Source organism: Pecten maximus, chromosome 9 (genome assembly GCF_902652985.1).
Source record: "Pecten maximus chromosome 9, xPecMax1.1, whole genome shotgun sequence".
NCBI classification, from domain to species: domain Eukaryota; kingdom Metazoa; phylum Mollusca; class Bivalvia; order Pectinida; family Pectinidae; genus Pecten; species Pecten maximus.
Window position 1 is genome coordinate 22,713,997 of NC_047023.1, and position 14,053 is coordinate 22,728,049.

The 14,053-nt window shown below is 37.7% G+C and overlaps 1 protein-coding gene across 3 annotated transcripts in view; it reads left to right on the forward strand.

Annotated features, from left to right (window-relative positions):
• Nucleotides 1–14,053, forward strand: part of LOC117334978 (unconventional myosin-Ie-like) — a 51,246-nt gene that overhangs the window by 25,894 nt on the left and 11,299 nt on the right. For 2 of the 3 annotated variants that reach the window (XM_033894854.1, XM_033894852.1), the window contains exons 23-28: nucleotides 6,688–6,773; nucleotides 7,444–7,593; nucleotides 9,921–10,075; nucleotides 10,649–10,783; nucleotides 11,541–11,682; nucleotides 13,308–13,340. In XM_033894854.1, coding sequence (XP_033750745.1) covers nucleotides 6,688–6,773; nucleotides 7,444–7,593; nucleotides 9,921–10,075; nucleotides 10,649–10,783; nucleotides 11,541–11,682; nucleotides 13,308–13,340 — 701 coding nt within the window. The remainder of the gene's footprint in view (nucleotides 1–6,687; nucleotides 6,774–7,443; nucleotides 7,594–9,920; nucleotides 10,076–10,648; nucleotides 10,784–11,540; nucleotides 11,683–13,307; nucleotides 13,341–14,053) is intronic. The other variant, XM_033894855.1, reaches the window with a different exon arrangement.

Here is a 14,053-nt window from a genome sequence, read left to right on the forward strand (position 1 = left end):
CGCCACCTGCATTCATTTTCAAGCAGCGTGATTATTTGTAGCAGCAGTGTTTTATTCATCATTATTTTCTCCTATTGTTTACTTTCGTCGCAACAACTCCTATTGACTTTTGAACTTACGAGTGTTTTGCCTGGAGTTGTCGTCTCCTACGACAGTGAAGTACACACCAATAACGGTATTTACACGTGTGTTGTGTTTGTTTACATTTTTTATCGACGTGTGTCGAGGACATTTCCTTTAGTTTACATTGACGAATGTCATTCGTCATCGAGCTGTGTATTTCCTATTTGGATCCTAACAGTCTTTATGCAACCACAATGTGTTTTCTTTGCTATCGGGATCTAACTTTGTGTGTGACTTATTCGTGCTAGTGGAAATCGAAAGACATCAGTTTGTAAACCGTCTCGGGTCATCTAACATGGCGGCCAAGCAGGTCAGGAACGCGTCACTACCAGCAGCTTGGTGCGCGATCCCAGGATTCCGTGCGGGATTCAAGATGGCAGCGCCCATGTCTTGTCGAACACTGTAGGGCATTGCATCGTCTTCTTTGGCGTTTACGGTTAATTTTGTAGGGGTAATTATCTGATTTAAGGAAAAATAATTAAGGAACTACACGTACAACATTATTAGTCTAGATTTCCATCTCGCGATATTACGACATGCAGTGTACTCGGAACTAACCGAACAACTTAACTAGTCGGAATTTCAATCTCCCGACGATTACGACATGCAGACTCCTCGGATAATCAACGAACAACTTTGATAACTACATGCAGACGACTCGGAAACTCACCGAACTACATTATGCGTTTCCATCTCCCGATGATAGCGACATGCAGATAAAGTGGAAATCGTAGCATAAGCTTACTATGCTTCCAACTCAGTTGTCTTGGACTTTTCAGCGGTGAGATTACTCATCAATCTGTCTATTTTGACTTGTTGTACCTGACCAGACTTTGGTTACAGCGTGGATATCAGAGGAGCATTCTCGATACTTGTTACTCTAGTAAACATTTATATCTTCGCGTTCACACCTTCTATCTGTATCTAGCGTTACTGTTTTCTATGTACTTGTCACAGATATTTCTAAATAATTGGTTTACGGCATAGCTGTCACACCTTTTATCTGTATCTAGCATTATTGTTTTCCTTGTACTTGTCACAGATTCTTGTTTATACTTGTGCGGAATATATTATGCAACTGTTAAGGAGAGCTTTGTCATAGATATATATAGAGATGATGTTTCTTCCTCACTTTATTTAGTCTGTTACTAGATTGTTATTATCATGTACTAGGTTTAATTAGTTATCAGTCAGATCAAGCCTCTTCTATTACGAGTCAAGTCACTCATCTCATGAGTAATCACAACTTAAAGTCTAGGATCTTCTCAGCAGCCATAAGAAGTGAAGTTTTTCCTTACAATAGCCACCAACCTATGCCATGTTTTATTTGTTTATTTTGTGGGTAATCAGGTCATGTCTTCAACCACAATCAAGTCACTCTTCTCTTGAGTTGTCATAACTCGAAGTCAAGGGTCTTCTCAGCTGTGTCTGCGTGTCAAGTTTCTTCTCACGAGTCACTGAGACTCGGAGCCAAGGGTCTTCTCAGTAGCACTTAGGAGTCAAGTTTGTCATGCCACCAGCTACTACTTCGCTGTGTTTTGATTCGTTAGTTTATGCAGTCATGTCATCGCTTCTCCAATCATGAGTCAAAACTCTTCTCATGAGTAATCACAACTCAAGAGTCAAGGGTTTTCTCAGCTGTGTCTGCGAGTCAAGTCTCTTCTCATGAGTCACTGCGACTCAAAGTATGTAGTCTTCTCAGTAGCACTTAGTCAAGAGTGTCCCGCACTAGCTTCCTACTACTTCGCTGTGTTTTGATTCGTTAGCTTACGTAGTCAGGTCTTGCTTCTCCAATCATGAGTCAAAACTCTTCTCATGAGTAATCACACTCAGAGTCAAAACTCTTCTCAGCTGTGTCTGCGAGTCAAGTCTCTTCTCACGAGTCACTGAGACTCGGAGCCAAGGGTCGTCTCAGTAGCACTTAGGAGTCAAGTTTGTCATGCCACCAGCTACTACTTCGCTGTGTTTTGATTCGTTAGTTTATGCAGTCATGTCATCGCTTCTCCAATCATGAGTCAAAACTCTTCTCATGAGTAATCACAACTCAAGAGTCAAGGGTTTTCTCAGCTGTGTTTGCGAGTCAAGTCTCTTCTCATGAGTCACTGCGACTCAAGTATGTAGTCTTCTCAGTAGCACTTCGTCAAGAGTGTCCCGCACTAGCTACCTACTACTTCGCTGTGTTTTGATTCGTTAGCTTACGTAGTCAGGTCTTTGCTTCTCCAATCATGAGTCAAAATTCTTCTCATGAGTAATCACACTCAGAGTCAAAACTCTTCTCAGCTGTGTCTGCGAGTCAAGTCTCTTCTCACGAGTCACTGAGCCTCAGAGCCAAGGGTCTTCTCAGTAGCACTTAGGAGTCAAGTTTGTCATGCCACCAGCTACTACTTCGCTGTGTTTTGATTCGTTAGTTTATGCAGTCATGTCATCGCTTCTCCAATCATGAGTCAAAACTCTTCTCATGAGTAATCACAACTCAAGAGTCAAGGGTCTTCTCAGCTGTGTCTGCGAGTCAAGTCTCTTCTCATGAGTCACTGCGACTCTGAGCCAAGGGTATTCTCAGTAGCACATAGGAGTCAAGTTTGTCACTACAGGGGTACTAGAGTCAAGTCGCTTCTCTATGGCTCAGTAGGGTCAAGCTTCTTCTCTAGTAGGACCTTTCAGTATGAATGATTTAGAGTCAAGTTGCTTCTCTGCTGTCAAGTAGAGTCAAGCTTCTTCTCTAAGTCAGGCATTTTAGAGTCAAGTTGCTTCTCTGCTGTCAAGTAGAGTCAAGCTTCTTCTCTAAGTCAAGCATTTTAGAGTCAAGTTGCTTCTCTGCTGTCAAGTAGAGTCAAGCTTCTTCTCTAAGTCAGGCATTTTAGAGTCAAGTTGCTTCTCTGCGGTTCAGTAGAGTCAAGCTCCTTCTATAAGTTTCGAGTACTCCATTTTCTTTCTTCACCGTGAAATACCTGGAGTCAAGTTGCTTCTCTGGAGTTCATCAGAGCCAAGTTTCTTCTCTGGGTGTTTCTCCAAATACTCAAGTCTTGTTAATTTAAGTTAGCTGTTTAAGCCCTGTACACCATTCAGTATCCTTATTGTATTTCTGCTGTTCAGTAGAGTCAAGCCCCTTCTTTAGTTTTGAGTACTCAATTTCTTTCTTCACTGTGAAATACCTGGAGTCAAGCTGCTTCTCTGGAGTCCGACAGAGTCAAGTCTCTTCTCTGGGTGTTTCTCGGAATACTCACATCTTGTTTATTTAAGTTAGCTGTATAAGCCCTGTACTACATTCAGTATCCTTATTGCATTAAGTACTTATAACTTTAATCGTATCTCCTTTTATGCATCGTAATCAGTTTGAGTGTTGGCAGGTTCATTATAACTACCTGTTCTGTGTATGTAAGTTCCTTAGTCTTGGCAACCAGTTTGTTGACTTTCTTAGGACATCTGCAACCCTTTCTTTGTCTATTATTAGTAGATATAGTTGACATACGGAGCTTGTTATCCTCTTACATCTTCAGGGTGCGTTCCCAGTACCTAATTACCATCCTTAACACTTTATCATTGGCACTGTTTCCTTAATTAGACCTCCATCAGAAGGATGTAGTTCTTGCATCTGTCTCATTCACAGACGCAGAATCTAGTGCTCCTTTAAATACTATCTCACTTTATAGTATTAGGTATGTTTTTCCTCTCTTTTTCAGCTTTATTCCATACGTGATATAACCTTTCAATCATTTGAACTCTTGTCATTACTTGGTTTATCTGCAAGCTTTATACCAGTTACTGTGCCACTGACCACATTTAACTTCTTAATGTCTCATTTTAGAGCATATGATAATTATGTGTGTATATATGTAATACGGTGCATTAATTTCTATAGGCAAATTTGTGCTTAGTTGTACTGATTATAATCAATAATTTTCTAGTTCATCATCGATTCACTTTATCTACACTCTTAAAAATATTACATTGTCATATCCTTCTTACACATAATTTCTTTCTTGGGGGCTCTCATTCGGTTACTTTATTGTAACCTCTTCGATTTGGCTTTTAAATTCGGGGAATTTCTTGCCCCCAATTCATTATATCATATTTTGTGTATTTATTTCTTATGTAGATGATATGCTTGGGATCGCCCAAGCTCGGGGGTCGCCCCATCTGAAACAGTCTTAGCAGAACTGCCTGCTTTTTAGCTACCAACTGCTTACTCTGTGGCTTGAGGTCGCTCAAGCTAGGTTTCTCTCCTCTCTATTAGTCATAGCTAGCTAAGCTATGATCGCTCTAGCTTGGGGGTTGCATGCCCCTATAGTATAATTAGTATCTTAATTGTTTAGGTGTATCTTTTGAGTAGCGAGTAAAAATTTATTATGTAATATTGTTAGTTGATGTTATTTAGTTGTAAGAATGAGCAGCCCCTAAGAATGCCAAAACCTTTAGATAATATTTAATATGAGCCTGAACAAGTTTTTGGTTCCATTCAATAAATTTTTGACTTTCATACTGTTTTGGTGTGTTGTGTATAAAATGATATTTTGTTTACTAAATAGTTGTTTGTACACAACATTTAAAAACCCCGTCACAGTCTTCATGTTAGTAAATATCTATTTCTAACCTCGCGCCTTTGATCACGTGATGTTCTTGACCAATGGAAATACGTCAGGGGATAGCGCCACCTGCATTCATTTTCAAGCAGCGTGATTATTTGTAGCAGCAGTGTTTTATTCATCATCCACCATCCGCCCCACCTCCACCTTTGATAATTTGCAGTTTTCTTTACTGTGGTTTGTGTATAATTGTTTATATTATATTATAATTACCTTTTAATATTTATATACTGTTGTTTTGTTTTGATTGCCTGTACTTTTCATGTGTATATGTTGTTTTTATTATATGTGTTTACTTATAATATTTATATTTATTACATGTCTTTTTTACTTGTTTCGGGCTCATTTGTTTAGGGGTAAGTAAGGCCTCATGGTGAGACAACACCTGGCAAGCTGGTCTGAGCATTGGATAAACCTACCTCCCTGATTCAGGTTGGGGCAGCCGGCTCGCAGCACCTTTTTGTACATCTGTGTTGGTTAATTATAAGCTTTATTTTGTTACAATGCAAGCTGTCACATTTTTATTTTTATTTTGGGCTGCTCTTCTTAGTAAGGAATAGTTAGAGGATATCACTCACAGTAATGAATTTATCACGCCGTGATATTAGCGCTTTTAAATTCGGGGAATTTCTTGCCCCCAATTCATTATATCATATTTTGTGTATTTATTTCTTATGTAGATGATATGCTTGGGATCGCCCAAGCTCGGGGGTCGCCCCATCTGAAACAGTCTTAGCAGAACTGCCTGCTTTTTAGCTACCAACTGCTTACTCTGTGGCTTGAGGTCGCTCAAGCTAGGTTTCTCTCCTCTCTATTAGTCATAGCTAGCTAAGCTATGATCGCTCTAGCTTGGGGGTTGCATGCCCCTATAGTATAATTAGTATCTTAATTGTTTAGGTGTATCTTTTGAGTAGCGAGTAAAAATTTATTATGTAATATTGTTAGTTGATGTTATTTAGTTGTAAGAATGAGCAGCCCCTAAGAATGCCAAAACCTTTAGATAATATTTAATATGAGCCTGAACAAGTTTTTGGTTCCATTCAATAAATTTTTGACTTTCATACTGTTTTGGTGTGTTGTGTATAAATACGTCTGTAAACATATTTTGTATTGTATTGTTGCCTAGTGGTCAAGCAGCTAGAGATACTTCCAGGTGTTTCGGTGCTGCGATATTGAGTGTGAGGCTCAGACAGGGCACAGGTCAAAAATTCTTGTTTATATACCGTATGTAATGCTCTATATCTACTTATAGAATGTATTGTGTACACTAATGTTGTTGTTGATCTGAAGGTATAGGTTTTCAATTATCCATCATAATTTTACTGTCTAATAAATTGTAAACAGTCACATTTTTTGAGTTGTAAATATATGAACGTTGGCTTTTGTTTAAGAAATTATCAGGAAGCAAGATTAAAAATGAATTAAAGAAAATTTAAATATAAACTGACCGGTAAAAAGACAGTTACTGTAGCTGTCCATGTAGGGAAGGCACTCCATTTCAACTTCAAATCACACTTCAAACTGATTGGAATACTACTAAATACACCAACTCTTTACCATGACACCACTAGGGAGTAATGTCCAAGGGTAATTGTTGTATCCTACTAGATATACCAACTCTTTACCATGACACCACTAGGGAGCAATGTCCAAGGGTAATTGTTGTATCCTACTAGATATACCAACTCTTTACCATGACACCACTAGGGAGCAATGTCCAAGGGTAATTGTTGTATCCTACTAGATATACCAACTCTTTACCATGACACCACTAGGGAGTAGTGTCCAAGGGTAATTGTTGTATCCTACTAGATACAACAACTCTTTAGTAGACACCACTAGGGAGGAATGTCCAAGGGTAATTGTTGTATCCTACTAAATACGCCAACTCTTTAGTAGACACCACTAGGGAGGAATGTCCAAGGGTAATTGTTGCATCCTTAGTCGGTCATATTATTAATTAAAGAAAATTATTTTTCAGATTAAGAAGGGGCCTGACAAGGGAACAATGATTGAAGTAATAAAACGAAGTATTCCGCTTGAAGATATAAGTCATGTCTGTTTGAGGTAAGTACTTGAGAGAAAACAGAAACTTCAAAATTATATCAAAATTTGTTTTGCCTACCAATAAAAAGGTCTTACTTTCTAAATCAGAACAAAAAACAATTATTGTCATATAACACATGGGTATGAAGAATAAAATTAATACATTGTATAGAAATGAATTATTATTAGCGAAGTTTTACAGAGGATTAAAATCATTTATCACATAACTGGCTTGTTCTGCCATGTCATACGGCCATGTCATTACTATCATAAGACACGTGTAATAACACCATTGTAATGTTATAATAAATATGTGATGTGGCGTGATTGTCTTGGTAGATGGAAATGCCTCATCCAAGCTGGATTTCACTTGCCTTATATAGAAACTAAAATTGAAAGTTTTTTGCTCTTATATTAGATTCCCATAATTAGTTGTTATCATCGTCAATAGCCCATGGTTGATTGCACTATGCTACGCATCAATGATAAGTGTAGCGTAGCGTAGTGCAATCAACTGTAGGTTTCCGACGATGAGTAGTTATATGATCAATGGAATCTTACACTCATTCCTATGGCCTATGAAATTTATTGAACTTGTTTAATAAATTCTATTGGACAAAGCCACTCATGTAAGATTCTCTATTTACAACACAGTTTAAGCATTCTAACAGTTGAATTTTGTTTGTTGCAGTACCCTACAGGATGACCTGTTCGTCCTACATATACAGAATGACTATGCTAGTTTACTGGAATCAGTATTCAAGACAGAATTCCTGTCCACACTGTCGAAACGCTACAAAGACAAAACCAGTAAGGAGCTTCGGACACAGTTCAGCGACGTGTGAGTTTCTTGTCTATAATTCACGTATACTTATACAGTGCACTCTGTCCAAACCGGACTCTGTCGATTCTGAATATTTGCCAAAACTGGCCAAATAATTTCGTCCGAAAATTCCCTTCTTTATTTATAATTAAATAAGTATTTATATAATAATCCGAATTTTTATGTTAATGACCGTAGCGACTAAACAACAACTGTTCTGAATACATAATGACAAAATTAGATGATCTGACCATACGGGAACATTGTACGATGTTTACTTGCCGAAATATACGCATTTCAATTCCAATCCAAACCGCCTCGCAGCTTCAGGTCGCCATCTTTGTTAAAATCAAAGCATCTGTGCGTTTGGAAGAGTAAATACTGCAAAGCTTCTAAATGATCTTGTGATACAAATTTTAAGATTATAATAGAAACGAAATATGGATTTTAAAATAATTTGATTTAAATTACTTATGCTTTAGATTGGCAAATAGTAGCAATTATTTACAATGAACTTTAACGTTGTATTCAATACTGATCACGATGCTTTTATTTAGACGTTTTCTATTTCTTTTTCTTCATTTCATTTAAAGAGCTGTTTTAGATTTCACAGTAATTTCGCGGGAAATGAATTTGATGACGTATGAAGCCCACTTGCTATAGAATCAGGCATCTATAGTCGATAAGTGGAGGTTTGGAGTGGATAACACTTCGGTCCATTAGCTGTAGAACGTGACCCAGAAAACACCACGATAATAAAAACAGAAGACCATTAAACATTACCGGATTATTTTCGCAATTTTTGAGACACCATTGTGCTAAATTACAATGGAAAGTAACATTGATTTAATTCATAGCTATCGATCGTATCGTAATCTATATGTAGTTGGCAAGATCTACTTTCGTTTTACAGTTTTTGGATATGGACATATAAATAATTCATCTTCTCAAACATAGTCGAATTACTTCACGGGATAGTTCTATCAAGCATATTTGTACTTCTCATGTACAGGGTGCATATGTGTTTAAAATTGACTGGTCTGCAGGTGTGATCTGGCTACTCTCAACAGACCCTGACCCCAGGGTCACGTTATTATCGTATCCTTTAGTAAACACCTCATAATAAATGTATCAATCGTCTGGATTACTTCAATTTTTACTTTTTAAATACTTGAATGTATAAATACTTATTATCGGTTAGCTTGTAAATATAATAAAATTGAGGTTAATTCCTCAGATTGGGAATCTGCACTTGTAGGGAAAAAAAATCAAACTTTTCTTTGCAGTTCTTTTATGTGTTTGAAACAAATATCCATTCTGGGAAACAAAGAGAGCAAAGAAAGGAAAGATACCCTAAGGAACATGCCCAATAGGGGTTACTGATTATCTCCTCTTGGGAGGAAATCTTGTTCCCTCTTCGGGCCGTGGTGGCCGAGTGGTTAAGGTGTCCAGACACTTTAACACTAGCCCTCCACCTCTGGGTTGCGAGTTCGAAACCTACGTGGGGCAGTTGCCAGGTACTGACTGTAGGCCTGTGGTTTTCAGGGTACTCCGGCTTTCCTCCACCTCCAAAACCTGGCACGTCCTTAAATGACCCTGGCTGTTAATAGGACGTTAAACAAAAACAAACCAAACCAAAATCCCTCCTAAAAGATAAAAAGGACCGTGATAGAGAATAGATAGTGCCATGTTTATAGCACCAAACATGATATTAAAAAATAATGTATGAAGGATACTGAAATCTGTCCAATCTGGCATCTGAGAGTTTTGATAGATAACCTGTGAAATCTGACCCCTGAGTGTTATGGTATTCTGTCTTATTTCACCAGCTATCATTATGATATTCTGTCTAATCTGAACCATGGGTATTATTATATCCTGTCTAATCTGATCCTAAGTATTATCATATCCTGTATAATCTGACCCCTGAGTATTATGACAATACCTGTGTAAACTGACCCCAAGGTATTATGATATTCTGTTTAATCCGACCCCTGATGAGTATTCTGACATCCTGTCTAATCTGGCCCTAGGGTATTGTGACATCCTGTGTAATCTGACTGCTGGTATTAAGATTTCTTGTCTAATGTGACCCTTGACTATCTACTATGATATGTTATCTTATCTGACTCCTGGGTATTCAGATATCATTCTGATACAATCTGTGAGTATTAAGACTTCCTCTCTTGTTGAACATAATGTTGTTATCCTTTTCTTAAAAATAGCTACCATATCCTTGCTGACTATTTTGTCTTAATGAATGTCAGATTTGATAGTTTTTAGATTAAAAAGTTACTCTTAGAAATCCTGGTCGCAGCACCAATATTTTCATGGATTTATTACAGGATAGAGTTTCCAATAAAGAAGGAAGGCTGGGGAGGAGGCGGTACAAGGAGTATCAAGTTTAGTAAACTTGGACAGCCACAGGACGTAGCTGTGATGAAGCCGTCCAGTAAAGTGCTCAATGTTACCATAGGACCAGGCCTTCCTAAGGACTCTCGTAAGTTGGCTGTTTTTATACCATTTTCTAATTAATTTTTAGTTGTCACCCAGTGAAACCAAACCATTTTCTATTAATTTTAAGTCGCCACCCGGTGAAACTGAACCATTTTCTATTCATTTTTAGTCGCCACCCGGTGAAACCTAACCATTTTCTATTCATTTTTAGTCACCACCCAGTGAAACCGAAAGGGACGATAAGTTTCTTCTTCATCTGTACATAGATATTGAAATGTGTTCGTAAAACCAAAGTTTGTCAGCACTCTAGTAGCTTCATTGCTTAAGAGATTTTGATCAGACTTCACACAATTACAAAGGACCATGACATCTTTGACAGTTTGACTTTCAGGTTGTTGGGTCAAGGTCAAGGTCGCTGTTCTTTAAAAATCATTCCAGTGTAATAGCAGGTGGAGGCCAGTAGGGATCATGTATTGCTGTAGCTATTCTCAGTATGCTTGTTTTAATTTAATATATAACAGATATGTAACAGACAGAACAGATTTTAGAACAACTTTTGGATTTTTATGATTTTGCTAACTGATGTTTCAAACTGATCTATTGGTTTGTTTTGCAGGGCCTGGAAAAAAGAAAATGCATGTCAGTAATGGTACTTTGAGAAGGAAAAATCCACCAAGCAGATCTGCTCCTACAGCACCTCCTCCATCACGAGGGGCTCCACCCCCACCCACATCCAACCCTCCTAGTCTTGGTAAGTACCCGCCTAACTGTAGATAAAACTTGCATTTCTCCAGCCTCCAAATTTGATCAGTGTTAGAGGTTAGGAGGATGAAAATAAAAAAAAAAGATTATATATCTAAAAATGTACTCAACACAAAGGTAAGGGTGATTACAACCATCGAATGTCTTCATATTAAAGCAAATTAGTCCTATCGGCTGTGCCTGACTTTAATACAGCTGAACCTTGTACCTTTCTATCCTCATCTTAGTCTCTAATTAGGTTTTGTACCTGACTAATAAATTAGGGTTTAACTCTTATGTTGTATGAAATACATGATGAATGAAAACATATCAACACCAGTCAGATCACTGCATTGTCTGCACCAAATACGGGTCATTGATGACAGCTGATTAAAGAATATTTAACCCAATATGGCCTACTTCAAGTGTCTACTATAGTTATTATGATATAACTATAGCCGATCGCGAACTCATTTTGGTTACATGTATTGCACGAAAGAGAGAAACAAGTTACAATGTGCATGTCTATTCCACTATATGGCTCAACGACCGATTTCCTTTGGTCTGAATACACAAACAGTGTCTGACTTTATTAAATGTGTGTCATTACAAAATGTATTTAGAAGCATGGTTGTTTATATACGCACATGTAATCACATAAGACAGAACAGCTTACTAATACTAAATAGTCGATGCTCAAGTAGACATATGTGGTTGAACACATTCAGCTGAATAAAGATATTCATCAACATTTTCTTGTTTTTCAGCTAACCGCCGATCTCGTCGCCTCAGTGACAAAACACCATCGCTGCCACGAGATGGTGCCCAGAAAAAAGCTAAGAAGATCAACGAAGCGTTGATCAACAACAATAATAACTTTATGGCAACACCAGACGCTGGTTATTCAGGGTGAGTATTGTTAAGAGTTATGTCCCTTTAGTTATGTATAAAGAACGTATTCAGGTGTAAATCCCCTTAGTTTAAGAACTTCTATTATTATGAAAGCATGATCCCTGGCTGAATTAAAATGCTTCATATCCCAAAGACTGCTCTGTAATACTGCGGCATATTTCAAACTGAAGTCCTCGGTCCTAGGGTCGAAATAATCACTGTGGTGTAGTATAATCAAGGGGAGGTTTTTTCTGTGTCCTTCACATAGATAACAAATAGTATACAGGAAAAAAATAGTGTGCAATTAGATTAAATCAATTGCAACAAACAAGGACTGGGAAGTTTACATACATGTCTGTCACTATACCAGTAGTATAAACCTGTCTTGGATTAGTCGTTGATTTCTGATTATATGCTGTTATGCTATAGTACATAATGTATACTGTTAATCAGACTTGAGTATAATCCACTATTTAAACTTATCTCACATCGTGTACTAATCATATTAAACACAATATTTGCTTTTTAGATATTGTATGCCTTGCTAAGTTCCTTTAAGGATGGGTGTAGTTCAACTGCACCCGAATAATCGAAAACAAATATCGGAATAACAGTTCACACCTGATTTATGGTAGATTATCCTGCTACTTCCCTATCTTCTTAAAATGTGCCATAATTTCCTGTGTATTGCCAGCTAGCTATACAATTTAAAACATTAAAAAATGACTTCTGCAGGCTATCAGATGAAGAAGGCTATCCGACAAAATGATTTCCAAAAAAAAACGTAAAAACTTTGGGCTGTACAATACTTGTCAAATCCAAGTTAACTTCTTGTGTTTCCCTGGTGTACCATCAGGTGCCAACATTGCTGTTCACATCTGAATGAATAATTCATTTACCTATGTGGGGACTTATCAAGTAAAGACAACTCACACATAGATCTAGAAATATGTTCATTAACGCTGTTCATGTGTTAAGGAAATACAGGTTAACCGTGAAAGCTTAACACATATAGCAGGGGATACCCTTATGATTACTTTATTACATGGGCAGTATACCAGAGCTGGCTATCTGCAGACTTAGAATTGTAAGGTCAGGGTTATTTTGTTTAAAGTCCTATAAACAACCAGGGTCATTTAAGGACGGGCCAGGTTTTGGAGGTGGAAGAAAGCCGGAGTACCCGGAGAAAACTACCGGCCTACGGTCAGTACCTGGCAGTACCCACCACATGAGTTACGAACTGAGCTCGAGGTGGATGACTGGTGATAAGTGTCGGAACACCTTAACCACTCAACCACTGCAGCCCCCTTTAAAATTATAAAACCATTATAACGGCTCATTTAGATAACTTAGCAGGCAATACACAGGAAATTACATTTTATATACTCTGGCCTTGCCTCTCGTTATAAGGTCCGAGTCTCCAAAACTGAGGAGGTTTGGCCACCACCAAATGCTAATTACCTACTGCAACAATATACTTTTCTAATCACATTGTTTTGTTTCATCTTTCGCTATGTCTGCCATTGAATTACTTATGAAATTTTAAATGAGCTGTAATGTGGAATGAATTAATATGATACTAAAATGACCTCTGCCTGATGCTGGTGTTGAGATGTTGTAATATGTAGTGTCTTGTCTATCAGTCTTCAGCGTATTGACCAAGAACGAATGAGCGAGTAAGTTTAACATTAACTCCAACTTGTCTGTTTACTACACTGTACAGTGGAGCTTCAGAATTCAAGCCACATTTATTCCTAGTAACTATGTCTGAATTGTCATATGGCTAGGGATTACTGGATACATAATTTCATGAATAGAGAAAAAGTTTAATTGCTTTCTTAACATACTATAGGTCATTAAGAATTTGTTTTCCGGTAGTGATGACTGGATAGTTGGATGATCATATAAAATGTGGCTTGATTAATTGGGCTCCACTGTACACATGCTTTGTGCTGTGATTATTGTGCTATTCATGGACTCGTGACACTGGATTTGTAAGCCAGGGTGCACATAACTTTCTGTTTGTGTACATCACTGTTATGTCAGCTCCTCAATAAAGAAATCTTTACTTTGTGCTACATGGGCTAACCACAAAACTTTGTACCACAAAATGATGTGTAGGCTCCAAGCCACAAATGAAAGTGCCCCCGAACATGCCACATATTGATATATTGTTCCGAATAGTTCTAATTGGATTTCCATCTTATAAAGTTAAACCTGCTGAACGATGTGACATTAAATTAGTTTCAAAATTAATGCCTTCAAATTTGCTTATTTGAAACTCTTCTGATAACAGACTTCTTTGTGTGAACCTTGGACATTAAAGGAACGTGTCTTTTCAACATTGATTTTGATATGTTTGGTCTGAAAAGTAATAATTTAATGTTAG